The sequence below is a fragment of the Pezoporus occidentalis genome, unplaced genomic scaffold, assembly GCF_034315485.1.
Source record: "Pezoporus occidentalis ecotype Australia unplaced genomic scaffold, CSIRO_AGI_Poc_V1 ctg304, whole genome shotgun sequence".
Taxonomy (NCBI): domain Eukaryota; kingdom Metazoa; phylum Chordata; class Aves; order Psittaciformes; family Psittacidae; genus Pezoporus; species Pezoporus occidentalis.
In genome coordinates, this window is record NW_026914986.1 from 245,852 (window position 1) to 263,267 (window position 17,416).

The window sequence follows — 17,416 nt, forward strand, 5'->3', positions numbered from 1 at the left end:
CCTCAGCTCCCAGCCAGCCGGGTCCTGGCTCTGTTCACTCCAGTTCTGGCCGTGCTGGGACCCAGCCCCACGTAACCCTCCCCAGAGAGAAGGCAGAGCCAGGTAACATCGGGCTATCATTTATTGTAAAAGGCCGGCGGTGCCTGCAGCGCCCTGAGCAGGCTGGGCCAGGCCAGGAGGAGGTATGTCAAAGTGCTATTTACACCGAGCTCCAGGTGTGTGTCCCTGGGTCTGCCCCACTATGGGTCCTCACTCTGTTCCTGCTGCCCCGACCCCTCTCAATAAAAGCTCTTAGCAGCTCTCTGGGCTTGGCTCTTGGTCAGGTCCTTCCCCTGGCACTGGTCCCTGGGGCTGGCGGGGCTGGTGTCAGTGCCTGCACCCATGGGGCAGCCCGATGCGTCGTGGCAGGTGGTGCCAGGGCGCTCCCCACGCTTGCCCATGGTGAGGATGCCCGCGGCGTGGTTGCCGGAGCTGTGCAGCAGGCGGTAGAGCCGGCTCTGGAATGCCGGGGGGCCACTCTTCCTCTTGCCCAGCGTGAGGATGCCGGCGGCATGGTTGCCCATGCCGTGCAGGAGGTCATAGATGTGGCAGGAGCAGGTCTTCTGCCGGCAGCACTCGGGCAGACTCTGCCGGGCAGCAGCCAGGGAGCAGAGCAGGAGCAGGAACAAGAGGCAGGCAGCTCTCTGGAGCTGCTGGAGCAATGGGCAGCGTTAGCGCAGGGCAGCAGCAGCACCACCGGGCAGCGTGCCGTGCCCACCGGTGTCAGCCCTGTCTGCCCTGGTCACTGTGATGCTGCTGCAGGGTCCCAACCCCACTCCCAGTGCACGGCAGCACAATCCAACCCCCAGCCCCAGCACCCATGGACCCCAACCACGCTGTGACCAGCAGCCTGATGTGGGTGCCCTCACCAGCACAAGGCAGCCACAGCCAACACCCTCCCCTTGCTGCCGAGTGCCAGAGCACCCACACTTGGCACCACAGGCACCACGCGTCCAGCTCCCTCCTGAGGAGCCCAAGCAGGGCTGAGCCCCCCAAGTGGCCACTGGCCACAGCTGGGGAGCCCTGGCGTGGAGCCTTGAGCTCCCAGCTTCCCGAGAAATTGCCCAGGCCCCTCACACCCCCAGCCCCACATCCCAACCTCCCCCCCATCGCTGCCCTCCTGGTCCCATAGGCTGCAACACCCCACCCCACCTTGGTGTTGTGCACCTCCATCCTTCCTGGGGTCTTCAGGCGGCTGAGCAGCGCTTGGGCATGTCCCGCTGGGCAGCCGGGAGCACAGCACCCTGTGCCACCGCCACAGCTGCCGCTTTATAGGCCCCGGCACAATAGTGATGCCAAAAATACCGGCGGGGCCAGGCGGCTGCGGCCGGTCTCTGGGAGACACGGGCCCGTAGCCCGGAGACCGGCCAGGCCTTTCCCCTCATTTGCAGCTCCTCATTGTGCGGGTGCTCAGGGGCCATGGCGCTGCCGGGACGCCTGGCACTAATGAGGCCATAATTGCCCATGGGCCCCATGGCCGGGCAGGCACAAAGCGGCCGAAGGGCAGCGCTGGGCTGCTCCTGACAGCAGCAGCACAAGGGTCTGTTCCCTGGGTCCCCATTAGGCTAATTAGCTTCCTGAACAAATGGGTGCCGAGCAGCCGCACGGCTCCTTGACGTGGGGAGTCGTCACTCCGAGCATGGCTGGGGATGGGGAGCAATGGTGCCACCCTTCATCCCCCTCAGTAACCCCATCCCACCTCAGCCCTGCGCCAGGCACCCGGAGCTAGCAGCAGGGCACCTTGGTGGGTCTCACACTCTTTATAATGCTCCACAGCCCCAGTCCGACCCCAGACCACCCCCTGCACAGTGCTTGTGCCAGGACCCCCTCTCCCTAGGGAATAAGCCCTGATGTTTCCCTGATGCCAGAAGCCACAACTCCTGCCTGGACCCATCTTTGGGGTGGTGAAGGCAAACCCCATGGCCCTGCAGGGGGCAGAAGCCCAGCCCCGGGCTGTAACACAAGAGGGGTCTGGCACGGCAGACTGGGGGTCCACACACACAGGGGTGCCAGCATCCCCGCCGGCCCTGCGGGAGGGCACTCGCTCTGGAAGCAGATGGAGGCCCCGGGAGCTCAGGCCAGGGAGAGAGCTGGAGCAGGCTCATCCGTCCCCAGCCTCCCCCTTGGCCCCACCGCAGCCCTTCGGCACGGCAGAGCACAGCCCCACACGCGTCCCTTCGCTCACAGAGCCTGCAGGCACGCAGCTGCCTGTCTACGGGCAGGATGGGGCTCCCTGGTCCTTGTCCCTGCAGCCAGGGAGTGCTCAGTCCGGGCCCCCGAGCCCCAGGCCGGGGTCAGCAGGACGCCGCTTCACCGCCTCCTTCTGTCTCCGGGATGGGCTCCAACGGGGCGCGCAGCCGGGAGGGCTCCGGTGAGGCCGAGCCGTTCCTGCCGATGCCGCAGGACTGTCCCGCGTTGTGGATCTGCCACAGGTTGTCCAGCGCCTCGGCCTTGGCGTGCTTGAGGAGGTCAGCCTGGCCCTGCCGGGGAGACGCCGTCATCGGGGCTGCCCCACTCGGGCTCCCCGGACCCCCTGCTGCGGAGCGTGGGGTGCTCCATCAGCCACCCCCTATGAGCGGGGCCGCCTGGACCCCCTGAGCGGGTCCGTGCCATCGCCATCGCTCCCGGAGCATCCTCGGGGTTCGGGTGAGCCGGGCGGGGGCCGCGCAGCCCTGGCCCCTCACCTTCAGCACTGTGATGTTCCAAGCGAAGCTCTCCAGCGCCTTCTGCAGCTTGCGGCCCCGCAGCCCCTCCTTGGCCTCGATGCGGTGCAGCTCCTTGTGGAAGTCCATTCCTGCGCACACGGGAGCGGTGCTGAGCGGGGACGGGGACTCCCTTCTCCCGGCTCAGGGATGCAGGACGGCGGCTCCCCATCGGCTCGCTCCCACGGCTGCCGGAGCCATCCCCTCGGCACCGCGCTCGGTCCCAGCCCCGTTTGGTTCCGGGTTCCGGCCCCTCCACGCTGCGGCTCCCCCCCGGGGGGCTCGGTGCGGGGCTGCCCCCGCCGTGCTCCGCGTGACGTCCCCGTGAGCGGTGCCGCATTCACCGTCCTGACGCAGCACCGGCTCCGGGCCCACGCGAGGCTCCCACGCAGCCCGTTCACCCACGGGCTGTCACTCACCCCCCCCTCCCGCACCGCACCGCACCCGGCACCGGGCACTGCAGGGGTGCAAGGGGGGGGCAGGCAGCGCCTGGGCACGGGGATGGGGCTGCAGCCCCCAAAGCGCTCCCTGCCCCATCGCCACAGGAGCCCACCCGGCCGCGCACCAAGCCCGTGCCCCCCCCCCGACTGCTCCCCCCCAGCGCTGGCAGCGGCGGCAGAGCCCAAAGCCAAGAGCTCGGGATGGTTTCTGGCAGGGAACAACCAGAGCTGCCGGCAGCAAGGCTGGGACCGGCTTGGGGGGGCCCGGGCAGGCCGGGGGGGGGGGAGCCGGGGCAGGCAGCGGCGGCACCTGCCTGTGTGGGTTCAGCCACGTGTTTTGGGAGTCCTAGCACCCGGTTGCCGCTCCTGCCATCAGCCCCGGTCTGTTCTTTCTGGTGCTAATTATATTGCGGCGGTTGGCAGATAATGACTCTTCCCCGCTTCCTCATCAGCCTCCTCCGCTCGCCTCCCTCTCCCCGCTCCCTCCCGCACAGCCCCTGCAGCCCACCCACTCAGCACCCTGCCCCGGCGTGGCCCCAAGCACCCCGATGGCACCCAGCACCGTGCAGGCTCCCACAACCACACCAGAGGCAGGCTCAGGACCACCAGAGCCAGGAGTCCCTCTCCCATGCCTGTGCCCAGGTCCAGATCTTGGTGCCGGACCCACTGAACCGAGCCCTGCAGGGAGCCCCTCCGGGATGTGCCCAGGTCTGTGGCACGGAGCAGCACCAGGGTTAGAGGTGCCCCGGGACCCACCTGCCTGCTGTGCCTGGATGAGCTTGCTGTACACCGCATCGGCCGACTCGATCAGTGTCCGGCTGGTCTGGATCATCTGGGGAGAGGGGTGCTGTGAGGAGCTGGGCAGAGCGGGTGGGGAGAAGGGGCTCGGGCAGGGGCTGCCCCTTGCCTCAGTGGGGTGCTTGGGGTCTGTCTCTCCTCACCCAGCTGTGCACAGGGTGACCCTGGGCTGGAGCAGGGCCCCTCCAACACAAAGGAAGGAAGCTGCTCTGGCTGTTAATGGGGTTTCTCCCACCAGGCAGGACCGGAGGACTCCCTATGAGCAGCCCTGGCACACAGTGCAGGGGACGGGGGCTGCTGGGTCCCAGGGCTCAGACTGAGCTGTATCAACCTGCTCCTTGACAAGGGTCCTCCATGGGCAGCCCCCAGCAGCCTCCCTGTGCACCGCGATGGGTGCAGGGAGTCAGGGTGCCCTGTCCTGGTTGTCCTGGTGCCCCTGGCCCTGCGAAGCATCCCCATAAGGAGTCGAGCCCCGGTGGGACACGGCACTTACCGTCTCGTAGGCGGTGAGGACCTTGCGCAGCAGGTCCGGGATGGGGCCCTGGGCCTCCATAGGGGGGTACTTCTCTGCCAGGTTGAGGGTGACACTGGGCGAGCTGTCACTGTGCAGCAGCCACGCGGCCACCGTCAGGATGCACTGCTTCATGTTGGCGGCAGGCGTCAGACCACACAGCTCCTTGAAGGAGACCAGGGCATTCTGCGGGTAGAGACCAGCGTCAGGGGCTCTGCCAGGGAGGGAATGTCCCCATTCTCCCAGCCCTCTGCTCCAGATGAGGCCCCTCACCTGACTCCCCCAGGAAGAAGGGGATGCTCCCCACTGCTCACAGGCCAGCCCCATCCTCCCCTAGGTCCCCAGTGCCCCTGCGTGGTCCATACCTGCACGTTCTCCCGCAGGTCGGTGGCCTCCCGCAGGGGCTGCGTCGCCGTCCGGAAGACCTCGTCGATGGCCTTGATGCCGGTGGCCTTGGTGGACGTGTACTCCCGCACCCGGCGGCCCCGGCGCCCCGACAGCCCCCGCCGGTGCCCCTTGCCCCCGCCGCGGCGGTCGGTGATGGCCACGTGCACGAAGAGGGTGGCGTGGGGCAGAGGCTCCCCCGCGAGGGACTGGAGTGGGACGTGGCGGTAGCCGGGCTGCAGGCACTCGAAGGGGATGGTGTACTGGGCGATGAACTCATCCCCGATGTAGTCATCATCCAGCACGACGAAGCGCAGGACAGCCAGCTCGGGCAGGTTGATCTGGAACTCCAGGCTCTCGTCAAAGATGGGGTTGTCCCCGCTCTGCAGGGCCGTCTTGGTGCGGTGCTCGGCGCAGTCGGCCGGGATGCCGTGGATCTCAGCGCAGACGTAGGGCTCCACCACCTCCCCCTTGGCCCCCGAGCCCTTGGGCTTGGGCAGGTTCTGCCCGCTGATGACCTTGAGGTGGAGGAGCTGCGCGGGCACCCCGGGCAAGGAGTCCTTGGCATTGGCACTGAAGTAGGAGACCTCCTCCCGCATGATGGCGGGGCGCAGGACGTAGCCGCAGGCGCCGTTCTGCCGGAACCAGCCCGCGTTCAGGTCCATCATGAGCCCCGGCGTCTGGTAGTTCATGGCCACCATCTGGCAGCCGCACTTCCAGAAGTCCTGCGGGTTCATGTTGCTGGCGTCGATGCGCATGGGGCTGGGGTAGACGCGGGACAGGAACCGTTTGTTGTAGCTCACCAGCTCGGCCGGGCACTCGTTGGCGAAGCGTCCCGCCTCCACCTCGCTGAAGGAGCACATCTCCCAGTACCGCTGCCCGCGCCGCGAGCTCTCGAAGTCCTGGAAGGGGACGGCCTGGCACAGGCTCACCAGCTCCGAGAGCTCGCGGCTGAGGCGCAGGCGCCGGGGGCCACCCGTGTCCGGCACCTCCCGCTCCTCCTGGCCCAGCCGCCGCGCCAGCTCCCTGCCTTCCTCCTCGTCCGACACCTCCCCTTCGCTGTCCTCGCAGCCGGGAGGCAGCTTCTTGCCCTTGATGAGGATGCGGCCCTTGAGCTGCTCCGGCGAGGGCAGGTAGGAGGCAGCGGGGTTGGGGGGCTCCAGGTACAGCTTCTCGCCCAGCGTCTTGCGCAGGCACTGCGCGGCCAGGCGCTGCTGGGGCGCTGAGCACCGCACCACCAGGCAGAGGATGAGCGGGTAGGCAGAGGCGGTGAAGGCGTGCTGGTCGATCAGCCCCACCACGGCGCGGAAGGGCACGCAGGAGGCGGCCGAGGGGCTGGTGTAGACCACGGGCTCGCCCTCGGCGCCGTCCCATAGCACCAGCTCGATGCTGCGGCAGCCCAAGCCCAGGGCGCTGATGTAGCCGCTGATGTCTGAGCGGCCCCAGAAGTTGTCCTCCAGCAGGCAGGCGCTGTGGGCAGAGCTGATGTAGTAGTGGGAGAGGGGCTGGGCCATGTCCTGGCACACCTTGCGGTGCTGCGGGTCGAAGATGGAGCAGTCGGCGGAGAGCAGGTAGCGTGTGAAGCCATCGATGGCCAGGTAGCCCTTCTCCCGGCCCTCCTTGGAGGGCTCGTACTTGCCAACGATCTCCAAGCACTTCTCCTCCGTCACCCCCTCCATGCCTTGCTCCACCTCCAGGAACATGAGCAGGTCCTTCAGGCCCAGGTACTCCTTGTTGCTGGAGAACTGCACCAGCAGGAAGAAGATCTCGGGGCGGGTGCAGAGCTCGCAGTACGCCTCCACGAAGAGGTCGCAGGGCACCTTGGCACCGGCACGCTCGCTGGCCTTCTGCAGCTCCTTGAACTTCAGCTCGATGGTGGAGGTCTTCATGCCGGGGTTGAGCGCCTTGATCAGCTGCACGGCGCGGGCTACGGGGATGCGGCCGGACTTCTCCAGGTCGGCGAGGTCGAAGACGGAGGAGATCCACGACGTCCGGAGGCTGGGGTGGCCGGTCCCGGGCGCCTCGGGGGTGTGCTTCCCATAGGACACCAGGTACCGGAGCCCCATCACCCAGGCGCTCACCACATCAGCCGAGCTGGCCACCAGGTCCAGGGACTCGTAGTTGTCTCCATAGATGATGGAGAAGGCGCACTCATCCGGGAACTGGTCGGAGAGGCCATTGCTGCGCAGGACAGGCGTCTTCTTGCCCACGCGCACCTCTTTGACCGACTTGATCTCGATCTTGGCCTTCTCCGAGTCCTTCTTGGAGGGCTCCCAGCGCACGGAGCGCATGTCAGCATCCAGCACAAAGAAGCGGCTGTACATGCGCGAGTTGGAGCGCACCTTCTTCAGCTCGCAGCCCTCCAGCATGAAGGAGATGCAGGCGGCCGTGCTGTTGATCTTGCGGTCGTTGGGCATGGTGCTGAAGGACACCGTCTTCTTCTTCTGCGGTGGCCGCTGCCGGGACCCATCCTGCCACGGTGGGAGAAGGGGACAGAGCCGTCAGGGATGGGGCAGGCAGTGCGCGCCCCACCACGCTCTCCCCAGCCTAGCCCCAATGCACAGCACAGCACCCCAGGGTGCCCCAGGGCACCCCATTGCCTCACGAAGCCCAAGTCTGCCCCAATCCAACCCAATCCCTGGAGGCTGGGAGCCGGCTCCAGCCTTGGCTTCCCCCACAGCTCACTGCCTGGTTTATTTTAACTCTGCTTTCCTTCCTTCCTTCCTGCTCCCAGCCCTGAGCCGGATCCGTCCCCACTGCTCACTCAACCCCAGAGGCACGGCCGCACGCAGGCATCTCCCTGGCCTGGGGATGCCGGAGGAAACCAGGTGCCTGCAGGAGCCACCCATGCCCACAGCATCCCCATCCCTGCACTGGGGCTCCCCCCATGGCCCCTCACACCTTCCCCTGCACTCCAGGGACCGGCTGCAGGCACCACGGCAGTGAGGTGCAAGGATGTGTGGGGTGCCCCTTGGTGATGCACCCTCATTGCTGCCCTGGGGACCCCTCCTAAGCCCCCCACTGTGTCTGCTGGGGAGCGCTGCAGGACACCAGTCACCACCAGTGCCACTCGCTGTGGACAAGTGTGGTCCATGGCCCCATCCCACAGAGCTGGTGATGCTGCTGCCCGTACCCCCATGCCAGCCCTGCTGCTCAGCAGGGAAAGGGACCCTGCTGCCAAGGGGTTGGAGAGGGTAGGGGAAGGGGGGGGGGGAACAGCAGGGCTGGGAGCATATTATGGGATAGATTTCATTAAGTAGCACAGTAGGAGGAGATTTAATCCACTTCTTCAAGATTATGGTGAGTCACCTCTAATCTGGTGGTGTCTCCAGCAGGGCCAGGTCCTGCCCAGCTGTCCAGGTTGAGGGTGATGGGATGTCCCCTTCCGGCACCCCGAGAGCTTCAAACAGGAGCGGATGGGCAGCCTGGGTGAGCACGTCCCTATGCCTGACCCCAAAGGATGTGACTCTGCCCCAGTCCACAGCCCAGGGGCAATCAGGACGGGGCACGCAGGCACCCAGGCAGCTCCCCAGGGATGCCCGGGACACATCCCAAGGGAAGGGAAAACCAGCCCTAGCCCTTGGCCCCACGTTAGAGCCAGCTGGCTCCTGGTCGCACCATCGGCCAGCCCCATGGCAAAGGACTCCAGACACTTCCTGCAAGCAGCGCCCTGAGCACCCACTGCCGGCAGCTCCATCACCCTCGAGGGGTGATGTGAGCACCGCAAATGGCTCCATCCTGCCCAGCAGCTCGGGGACCCGTTGCTCGCCCCAGCACACACACACACACACACACACACACACACACACACACACACCACCGGGCGGCTCCGCACCGGGCCCAGAGCCGAAAACAGGAAATCCATCCGGAAAGGAAACACGGGCGGGGGGGAACCGCTGCACCCAGCTCCGGGACCTGCCTCCCGCTGCACCCACCGCAGGGCAGGCGGGTGAACACCCAGCACCCTCCCCGCAGCCCCCATCCTCCCAGCCCTGGGAAGGGGAGCTGGTGCCTGGGGCAGTGCATTGGGCTTCTCACCCCTACCTGGGGACCAGCAGGGAAAAGCTGCTGATCCCACGCAGCCCCTTATACAGGAGGGCTTCAACCCTGGGGATACCTCACTGAATGCTCTGTGAGGCGCAGGAAGCAGCAGCAGTGCAGGCAGCAGCAGTGCAGGCAGCAGCAGTGCAGGCAGCCAGGCCTCCGAGCACAAGGTGATACCAGCAGCAGCGCAGGCAGGAGGACGTGGCACCCACGGGAGCAAGGAGCATCCCCGGTGACAGGGCAGAGCATCCCGCTCACTGTGCCACTGCCACACACATGGCACCGACACAGCCCAGCTCTGCGGCACCAACCGCGATGCCAATGGCAAGTGTGGGCACCCAGGTGGGCACAGAGGGCACGTCTCAAGCCGGCTGCCTGCGCTCTGCCCGGCTCTGCTGCATGTGCTCAGCACCTCGCCAGCCTCCTGCAATGGGTGCCCTGGCAAGTGCAGCAGCCCTCATCCCAGCTGCCTCGTGACGGCCGTTGTCCCTGGCCACACAACCCGCTCCCAAGCACAAGGATGGGAAGACCCCCCCTTGTCTGCTGTGTCCGTGTCTTTCCCCCCCCCCAGCAGCTCGTGACAGCAGGAGACGGAGGAACCGAAAGCCTTTGGGGCTGTGGTGTCTCGGCCTGACCACGGCTTCGCTGTCCAGCCAGGAGAGCAGGATCCCCTCTCACGGCCATGGGGACAGAGCTGCTCCCCAGCCTGGCCGTGACATCGCTCCCCCACAACCAGCTTCCCCACATCCCACCTCTTCCCGCTGCCCCCTTCCCGGGCTGGGGTGCAGGCGGCAGCAGCAGCCGGCAGCACCGGAGCGGAGGCAGTGGGAGGCCAGGCACAGCCAGGGCTTTTCTATCACCGTTTGTTCCCTGCCAAGAAGAAAGCGAGTGACACATCCACTCCTCGCGGCACCAGCTGCCGCTACCCAGTAGGGGCCGAGGAGCCGGAGCTCGGCACAGAGGGACCGCGCAGCTCCTGGGGCTGGAGTGGGATGGGGATGGGGCATAGGGGACAGGACAGTGGGGCGCTGGGGAAGGGTCACCTCCTGCAGCGGGGTGGAACTGATCCTGTATTCCCCATTCCCACTCCAGCATCCTCACCGGAGCTCCAGCCCCCCCCTCTGCTTCCAGCCTGGGAAGAAAGCAGGGGGCAGATCCTATAGGCAGGGTATGGGGATGCTGCATGGAGCAGCCCTGCCGCCTGGCACAGCCAGGGCCGGGCTGCCCCTGCCCCAGCGCAGCCGATGCCTCTCGCTTTCAGATTCACTCCTCCAGCCTGTTCTGGAAATCCCAAAAAATACCAGCTCCGTCAGCTCTTCCCACACGTGCCTCCACTCCATCAGGCAGCCCCTGCCCTGCCTGCAGCTCGGCTCTGCCCATCGCGCCAAGCCCCCTCCCTGCTCCGCAGCCCCTGCACCAGCACCACGGCGGAGCAGTGGGTGCAGCCCCTGACTCCCACCCACCTCGGTGGGAAGCGGCCGCAGACCCCACAGCGCAGGAACAGCCTCAGCATCCCCCAGGGATCTGGGCTTGGGAATCTGCTCCCTAGGTCCTGCTGGGGCTGGATGGGGCCCAGACCCGTCAGGGGTCCCCAGGGACCCTCTAACCAGGTGCCGTGCAGGGCTGGTGGGAGCTGCTCCCTTCCACACCAGGGGGTCTCAGCCCATTGGTGATGGAGGGGCTGGCAGAGGACCCCTGCTCCTGCTGCTCTGGGGAAGCAGCAGAACCCCTGCCTCCAAACAGGTGAGGGCAGGAGGAGCTCGGCGTGGACCCTCCAGCACCAGGGCAGGATGAGTCCCCGGCTGAGCTTTGTTGATGCCTGACGGATGAGCAGATGCTGGGGACGCCGTCCGGGTTTGACCTCCCGCAGCAGCGCTGGCCCTGGGCCACCCGACCTTCACGTGAGGCCAAATCCCGCGGTGACGCACGGCGGTGATGGGGATGTGCCCAGCCCGGGAGCAAGCGAGAGCATCAACCCCAGCCTGCAGCACCCACGGCTGATCCCTGGGAGAAGAGGGAGACCCTGGCCAGGTCCCCAAGGAAACCGGGCACAGACCCACACCGGCACGGGCCTCTGGCTGCATGGAAGCACCAGGAGGTCTCTCGAGTGTCACCGTGGGGGGCACAGCCCGGCTGGGACACGGGGTCCCACCGGGTGCCCTGAGGTGGGACCAATGGCTCTGCTCAAAGAACCTGGTCCATGGGGCAGAAGAGCGGGGCTGTGCCAGCCCCACAGGAACAGCCCCCACACCGGGTATTAATAGCACCGGAGCAATCCCAGCTTTAAATAGGCTGCCAGGAGTGGGGAGGCGGGTCTCGGGCGGACAAGACCTATTGTGTCGGCGAGCACCGCCGGCAGAAGCACAATTAGGGGGGTTCATTGAGGAAAACACGCATGTGGCCCCCTGCCCACCAGACCCCCAGAGACCCTCCGGGGCCCAGAACCCCTGCCCAGCCACAGTACGGCTCTGGGGAGGTGTCGAGAGCAGGTCGGGTGCTGGCCAGGCTGGGCCCAGGGCTCAGCACCTTCGCAAGAGCAAGGATGGGAAAGCAGAAGGTGCTCAGGAGCCAGGCTCAGGCATCTCCTCACCAGCACCCATGGGTGCCCTGAGCGGGACAGGGTGATGCTGCGGTGCAGCAGGAGCAGCATGGCTATTCGGGAACCCACGGGCTCAGCAGTGGCTGGACAGGATGCCCCATGGCCACGCAGAGACAGGCCTGGTCCCGCAGCACGCAAAGCCCGAGCCAGGCTTTGCCCTTGGGGACCCGGGTGCCAGGAAGGGCAAGAGGACTTGAGGCAGCCCTGGCACGAACATCGCCGGTGAGCCCGGTGCCGCGGGCGGGGGCAACCCCCGGGCACCGATCCGGGGCTGCAGCTCCACAAACCGGGGGCGTGGGGGGGGGGGGGTCGGCGGGCACGGGCAGCGCCGTGGGCAGGCAGGGCCGGTGCCCGCGGCACCCCGGGGGGCACGGCTCGGTGCCCCGAGCGCTGCGCAGGGGCCGGCGGCGCCGGTGCCCGGGGGGCGCTGGATCCCGGTGCGGGGATGGGCGGGAGGGGCCGGCGCGGGGCTCTCACCTTCATGATGCTGGCCCGGGGCGCGGCGGGCGCGGGGCTCCGTTCCGCCGAGTCCTCGCGGCTGCTGCTGCCCGAGCCCGACCCGGGGCTGCCGCCGCCGCCGCCGCCGCCTCGGGGCCCGTTGGGCAGCGGCGGGGCTGGGCGCGGCGAGCCCGGCGGCGGGGGGCCCCGGGGCCCCTCCGCCATCCCCCGCGGCCTCAGGGCAGCGGCCGCCGCGGGGCCCCGGGCGCCCCCGGAGCCTGCGCCCGCCGCCGCCGCCGCTGCGGGGCTCAGTGGCGGAGCGGGCGGGAGGCGGCGCGGCCGGGAGGAGGGGACGGGCCGGGGGCGGGGACGCGGACGGGGACGGCGCCCCCCCCCCCCCCCCCAAAACCCCGGGATGCAGCGGCTGGGAACGGGGATGGGGCACCGGGTACCGAGCATCCCCCCCACCACCACCACCGGCCTCCGCCCAGTACCGCAGCTTCCGGGCCTGGCGGCTGCCCCATCCCGGTGGGACCGCGGCCAAGCCCGCACTCGGCAGCCGGGCACCCACAGGGAACCGCACCCCGCAGCCTTGGTACCTGCAGCCGGCATCCGAAACACGCTGCACGCTGCAGCCCGGCACTCACATTGACCTTGCACCCTGCAGCCCAGCACCCAAACCCACCCTGCAGCCTCCAGCGGGATCAGCGCCTCGGGCACCGGCTGGAGCCCCGGCCCGGCGCAGCCCTCCCGGGCAGGGGGTCGAGGCTTTTCCCAGGGGCCGGGTCCCTGTGGGGCCTCCAGGGTGGTTTATGCTGACCCTGGATGCCAGCAGCTGCGTGGGGAGCGTGGCACAGGCAGCAGGACCAGCACCGTTGGGCTCTCTGGGTTGGATGCTGTCTCACAGGTCCTTGCTGGCTCAGGGCTGTCCAAGAAACCCCCTCCCATTGCCCCTCCTTGCCAGGCTTGGCCCCCCACCTCCATCCAGCCACCACCCACCCGCTCCCCCTTAAATCCCAGCCTGTTCCCTGCCGGTGCCAGGCACACCCGATGCCAAGAGCCCAGCACCAGTGTTCCCATGGCCCTGGCAACAATCCCCTCCGAGGCATCCCCGCAGCCACAGGCACTGCTTCTCCCCTAATCTGAGCAGGAGTTTTGTTCCAGGCTCTCCAGCAGGGATGGCAGGAGGGGGCTGAGCCCCGTTTCCATCCCTGTTAGAGGTTCTGGCTGCACCTGGGGGATGCTTTGTGTGGCCTTTATTCAACACTTTGCCTTCTGCCAGTGCCCTGCCTTCCCCGCCTCCGGCAGCAGCTGCCTGCACAGCAGGCTCCGAGCACATCAACCCTGAGAGCAGGAGGGGACCCGACCAGTGCCACGAACAGCCCCAGGCGGCCACTGAACTGGTTAAATATTCATGGCTGCCCCTTCCCCAGGACCCCCGAGGAAACAACAGCAACTCCTCAGCCACCAGAGCAGAGTCAGGGCTGTTGTCAAGCAACCTCTTTAATGAGGATTAAAGAGCATAGTATGAAAAATCCAATCCCAGAGCGCTGCCCTTCATTTGTTTCCCAGAGATAACCCTCCTGCATTTTGCTTTTGATTTTTTAACCATTAAAACCAGCCCTTGCTGGAGCTTATTCTTCCCCAAACCAGCAGACGTGCACTGGAGGCAGGTGGAGGGGCTGATCCATGCAGCCAGGACCTGCCACCGCCCCACAGTGTCCCTGCCAGGGGACAGAATGCCACAAGGCCGGGAGCTCAGCACAGAGATGACGCTGTGCTGGCCCGAGGCTCTGCTGCTCCCACGGAGGTTTCCACTGTCCTCCTTCGGGCTATGCCAGTCCCGGTGTCCCTCAGGAAAGGCACAGGCAAGTGCGGGTGCTGCCAAGGCACTGAGCAGAGCAGGGTAAGCAGTGGCCGCTGGCAGCAGGACCCAACTGCCCTGTGATGCTCACAAGCACCCGCGGCCCCAGCCTGTGCTCAACGCAGCCCAGCGAAGGGTCAGCTCTGCTGGTGAGTGCCCGGGGCTGGGCTGAGCCGTGCTGCACATCCTGCTCCATCCCTGCGGGCAGCACTGACCTGGGTGCCCACCAGCGCAGAGCAGGGGCACGGTCACATTCGTTGGCTCCATCTGTTCTGCTCAACCAAACCCCCTGGGGCTGGGCACCCTCAGCACCGCTCCTCCCTGCAGGGTGCATGCACGGGGAACCCCAGGTGCGGGAGGGCTGCGGGACCCCCGGGCTGCCCTAAGAGATGATGGAGCTCTGGATGTGCTGCAGCAGCCGCTCCTCCCGCAGGACCCTGGGCATGGGGACGGGCTTGCCCAGTGCCTCCCGCAGCCGGGCAAAGGCCCCGGCGCCCACCATGTGCAGGCGCAGGGGCCCGATGCTGCCCTTGAAGCGGAAGGATTTATAGATGGGGAAATCCTCCTGGAGACACTGGTCCAGCTGCAGGAAGAGGAGAGGCTGCCCGCGCTGCGCTGCCCCAGTGGGGCAGCATCACCCCTCACTGTGGGCTGGCAGGGTGCAGGCAGCAGGACCTGCCCTGGAGCAGAGCCCACATCACAGAATCATAGAATAGTTTGGGTTGGAAAGGACTTTAAGATCATCCTGTTCCAACCCCCTGCCATGGGCAGGGACACCTCACACTAAATCATGGCACCCAAGGCTTCATCCAACCTGGCCTTGAACACTGCCACGGATGGAGCATTCACAACCTCCCTGGGCAAACCCATTCCAGTGCCTCAGCACCCTCACAGGAAAGAATTTCCTCCTTATATCCAATCTAAACTTCCCCTGTTTAAGTTTTAACCCATTACCCCTTGTCCTGTCACTACAGTCCCTAATGAACAGTCCCTCCCCAGCATCCCTATAGGCCCCCTTCAGATACTGGAAGGCTGCTATGAGGTCTCCAGGCAGCTTCTCCAGGCTGAACAGCCCCAACTTTCTCAGCCTGTCTTCATACCGGAGGTGCTCCAGTCCCTGATCATCCTCATAGCCCCCTGATCATCCCCTCACCTTGTAGCGCTGTGCCTCCGACAGGTCCCGCAGGCCCCGCAGCTCCACAAACACCTCATAGTGGGGGGCACAGGCCCCTGAAGAGGCACCTGCAGCATCACAATGAGCACGTTAAAGCCATCTGCAGCCCCCAGCCCTGGTGGGCACAGGCAGCCCAGGGCTGGGCATGGTGCAGGGGGGCTGGCAGAGACCCGGGCAGCAGCAGCCGCAGTTTTGGGGACACTCACCCAGCAGAGCGCTCTCCACGCAGACGTAGTCGACCAGGCGAGCGCCCGGCCACATGCCCACGGCACGGCACAGGCTCCGGCAGAACCGCTCCTCGGGGATGCTCTCACCCCGCACGCTCAGTGCCTGGCTCTCCCTGCAGCGCAGGGGATGGGGTGGGTGCTCCAGGCCAAGGGCAACACAGGCACTGTCCATCAGCCCCTGCCTTGCCACAAGGCCCCCCACACAACCCCCCAAGGTGAGGGGTTTGGGGTGTCCTCACCTGCGCACGGGCTCCACCACGGGACACTGCTTGTGGAAGCCGGTCACCCTCAGCACCTCCCCAGCACGGCACCTGTGTGGGGAGCAGGAGCGTGAGGGAGGCAGTGCCCAGTGCATGGGGCTGGGGTGCTCAGCCCCCCCCCAACCCCAGAGTCCCGCAGCACCAAGGGGGCACCTGTACTCTCCAGGCCGGGCTGTCAGGACCAGCCCGTACTCGCGTCCCTCCCAGAGCTCGCCCAGCAGCACGGTCTGCGGCTCCTCCTCGGCTGGGCAGGGCAGGAACTCGCAGAAAGCCCACTCAGGGCACAGCAGGAACCGTGGCGCTGGCTCCTCCGGCCACAGGTTCACACCCAGCAGCGCTGGGCAGAGGGGCACGCGTCAGCGAGAGAATCCCCCTGACCCTGCCCATGCGGGCTCACCCCCTCCAAGGGGGAACATCTCATCCGATGCCAAGGAGGGATGCGGCACAGAGATGCGCCCACATCCCTGGGGCAGCGGTTCCCGGGGCACCCAGGGCAGGCTGTGGGGACGCTCACCTCCCGCCGCGCGGTAGAAGGGGCAGTAGAAGGGCAGCCCCTTGCACTCGGCCTGCCGGAGGGCATCGCAGTAGAGCTGCTCCGTGCCTTGCGCCGTCCCCACCACCACCACCTCCAGCTGCGGCCACAGGCGCCGCACGATGCCCTCAAAGCCGCGGGCGCACTCAGAGCGCAGCTCGGCCGCCCGGGCAGCGTTGGGGGTCAGCAGCGCCTGCAGCTGCACCCGCAGCCCCTCGGGCAAGCCGGGCTGCGGCCGCAGCGTGCCCAGCGCCAGGTCCTGCGCCAGCTCGGGCCAGGCAGAGCGCAGAGCCTCCAGCGCGTCCAGCAGCTCCGCGGGCAGCGCGGCCTCCAGCACCCGCAGCGCTCGCTGCTGCAGCGCCAACAGCAGCTGCACCCGCAGCGCTGCAGCCCGCGAGGGCACGGAGCCGGCCTCGGCCGGGGTGCAGTACAGCGAGGGCAGGGACCAGCCAGCGGGAGCACAGCGGTGATGGGGGGTCCAGGAGAGCAGCGCCGTGCCCCGGGGGGCCAGCGCCCGAGGGAAGGCGGCATGGAGGGTGTCCAGGAAGAGCAGGGACCCCTGTGAAGGGAGAAGCGGGGTCAAGCGGGATGGACCTGAGGGGTTCAGGCCCCATGGAGGCCCCTCTGCTCCCGTCCCTGCCCCATCACCCCGTACCTGCAGCAGGGGGTCGGTGCCCCAGCAGCAGCGCAGCAGCGCCCAGGGGTGCGGCGGCGGGACCTGCCCCCCCGGTGCCCCGTCAGCGCAGCGCTGCCCCACGGGGTGACGCTCCCGGAAATCCTCCGACCCTGCCGGGAGAGCGCGGGGTGAACGGGAACCCCTGGGGCTCCCCCCCCCCCCCCCCAGCAACCGCCTCCCGCTCCGACGCCCGCCCCTCACCGCGGACCGCGCCGGGGGGCAGCAGCCGCCGCAGCCGCCGCTCCTGGCTCAGCCGCACGTCGGTGCCCAGCAGCTCCAAGCGCCGCCGGTACCGGGCCCCGGCGCTGCGCAGCGCGGAGCGGGACAAGCGGTGCCGCAGCGAGGGGACGGCGGCAACGAGCACGACAACGACCGTGACGGCCACCGCGGCCACCGCCACCGCCGGCAGCATCCCCAGCAGGTAGCCGTGCACCGGGACAGCCCCCGGGGCTATTCCGCCTCCGGCAGAAATGACGGCGAATGAGGGCGACCGCCAGCTCCGCCCGCTTTTATTTTCGTTTTCTCCCTTCTGCAAAACACCCGGAGCGGCCCCGCCCGCCCCGGCGGTTAAATCGCGAGTAAAAACCGAGCGCACCCCCCCCACACACCCCCCGGCACAAAAATAGTGCAATTTGCCTGGTTTGGTTTGTTTTCTCCCCAGAAACGCGGTCCCCAACCACAGCCCTCCCAGGACCTGCCCGGCTGCAGGGCTGGTACTGCACAGTACC

At 67.5% G+C, this 17,416-nt stretch overlaps 3 protein-coding genes across 3 annotated transcripts; all 3 read right to left on the reverse strand.

Annotated features, from left to right (window-relative positions):
• Positions 1–278: 278 nt before the first annotated feature.
• HCRT (hypocretin neuropeptide precursor) lies at positions 279–704 on the reverse strand. Its single transcript, XM_062627713.1, has one exon. It carries the CDS (start codon positions 561–563, stop codon positions 279–281), a length of 285 nt encoding a protein of 94 aa, XP_062483697.1. The 5' UTR covers positions 564–704.
• A 3-nt stretch (positions 705–707) lies between these two features.
• LOC134168221 (inactive phospholipase C-like protein 2) lies at positions 708–12,180 on the reverse strand. Its single transcript, XM_062627669.1, has 6 exons — positions 11,995–12,180; positions 4,856–7,345; positions 4,473–4,676; positions 3,938–4,013; positions 2,724–2,833; positions 708–2,519 (listed from the first exon to the last, which is right to left on the reverse strand). Exons 1-6 carry the CDS (start codon positions 12,178–12,180, stop codon positions 2,334–2,336), a joined length of 3,252 nt encoding a protein of 1,083 aa, XP_062483653.1. The 3' UTR covers positions 708–2,333.
• Positions 12,181–13,440: 1,260 nt separating this feature from the next.
• On the reverse strand, positions 13,441–17,100 carry GHDC (GH3 domain containing). The gene is made up of 8 exons (XM_062627672.1): positions 16,890–17,100; positions 16,668–16,798; positions 15,995–16,571; positions 15,634–15,817; positions 15,460–15,531; positions 15,200–15,333; positions 14,973–15,061; positions 13,441–14,402 (listed from the first exon to the last, which is right to left on the reverse strand). Exons 1-8 carry the CDS (start codon positions 17,098–17,100, stop codon positions 14,202–14,204), a joined length of 1,599 nt encoding a protein of 532 aa, XP_062483656.1. The 3' UTR covers positions 13,441–14,201.
• Between the last annotated feature and the right edge of the window lie 316 nt (positions 17,101–17,416).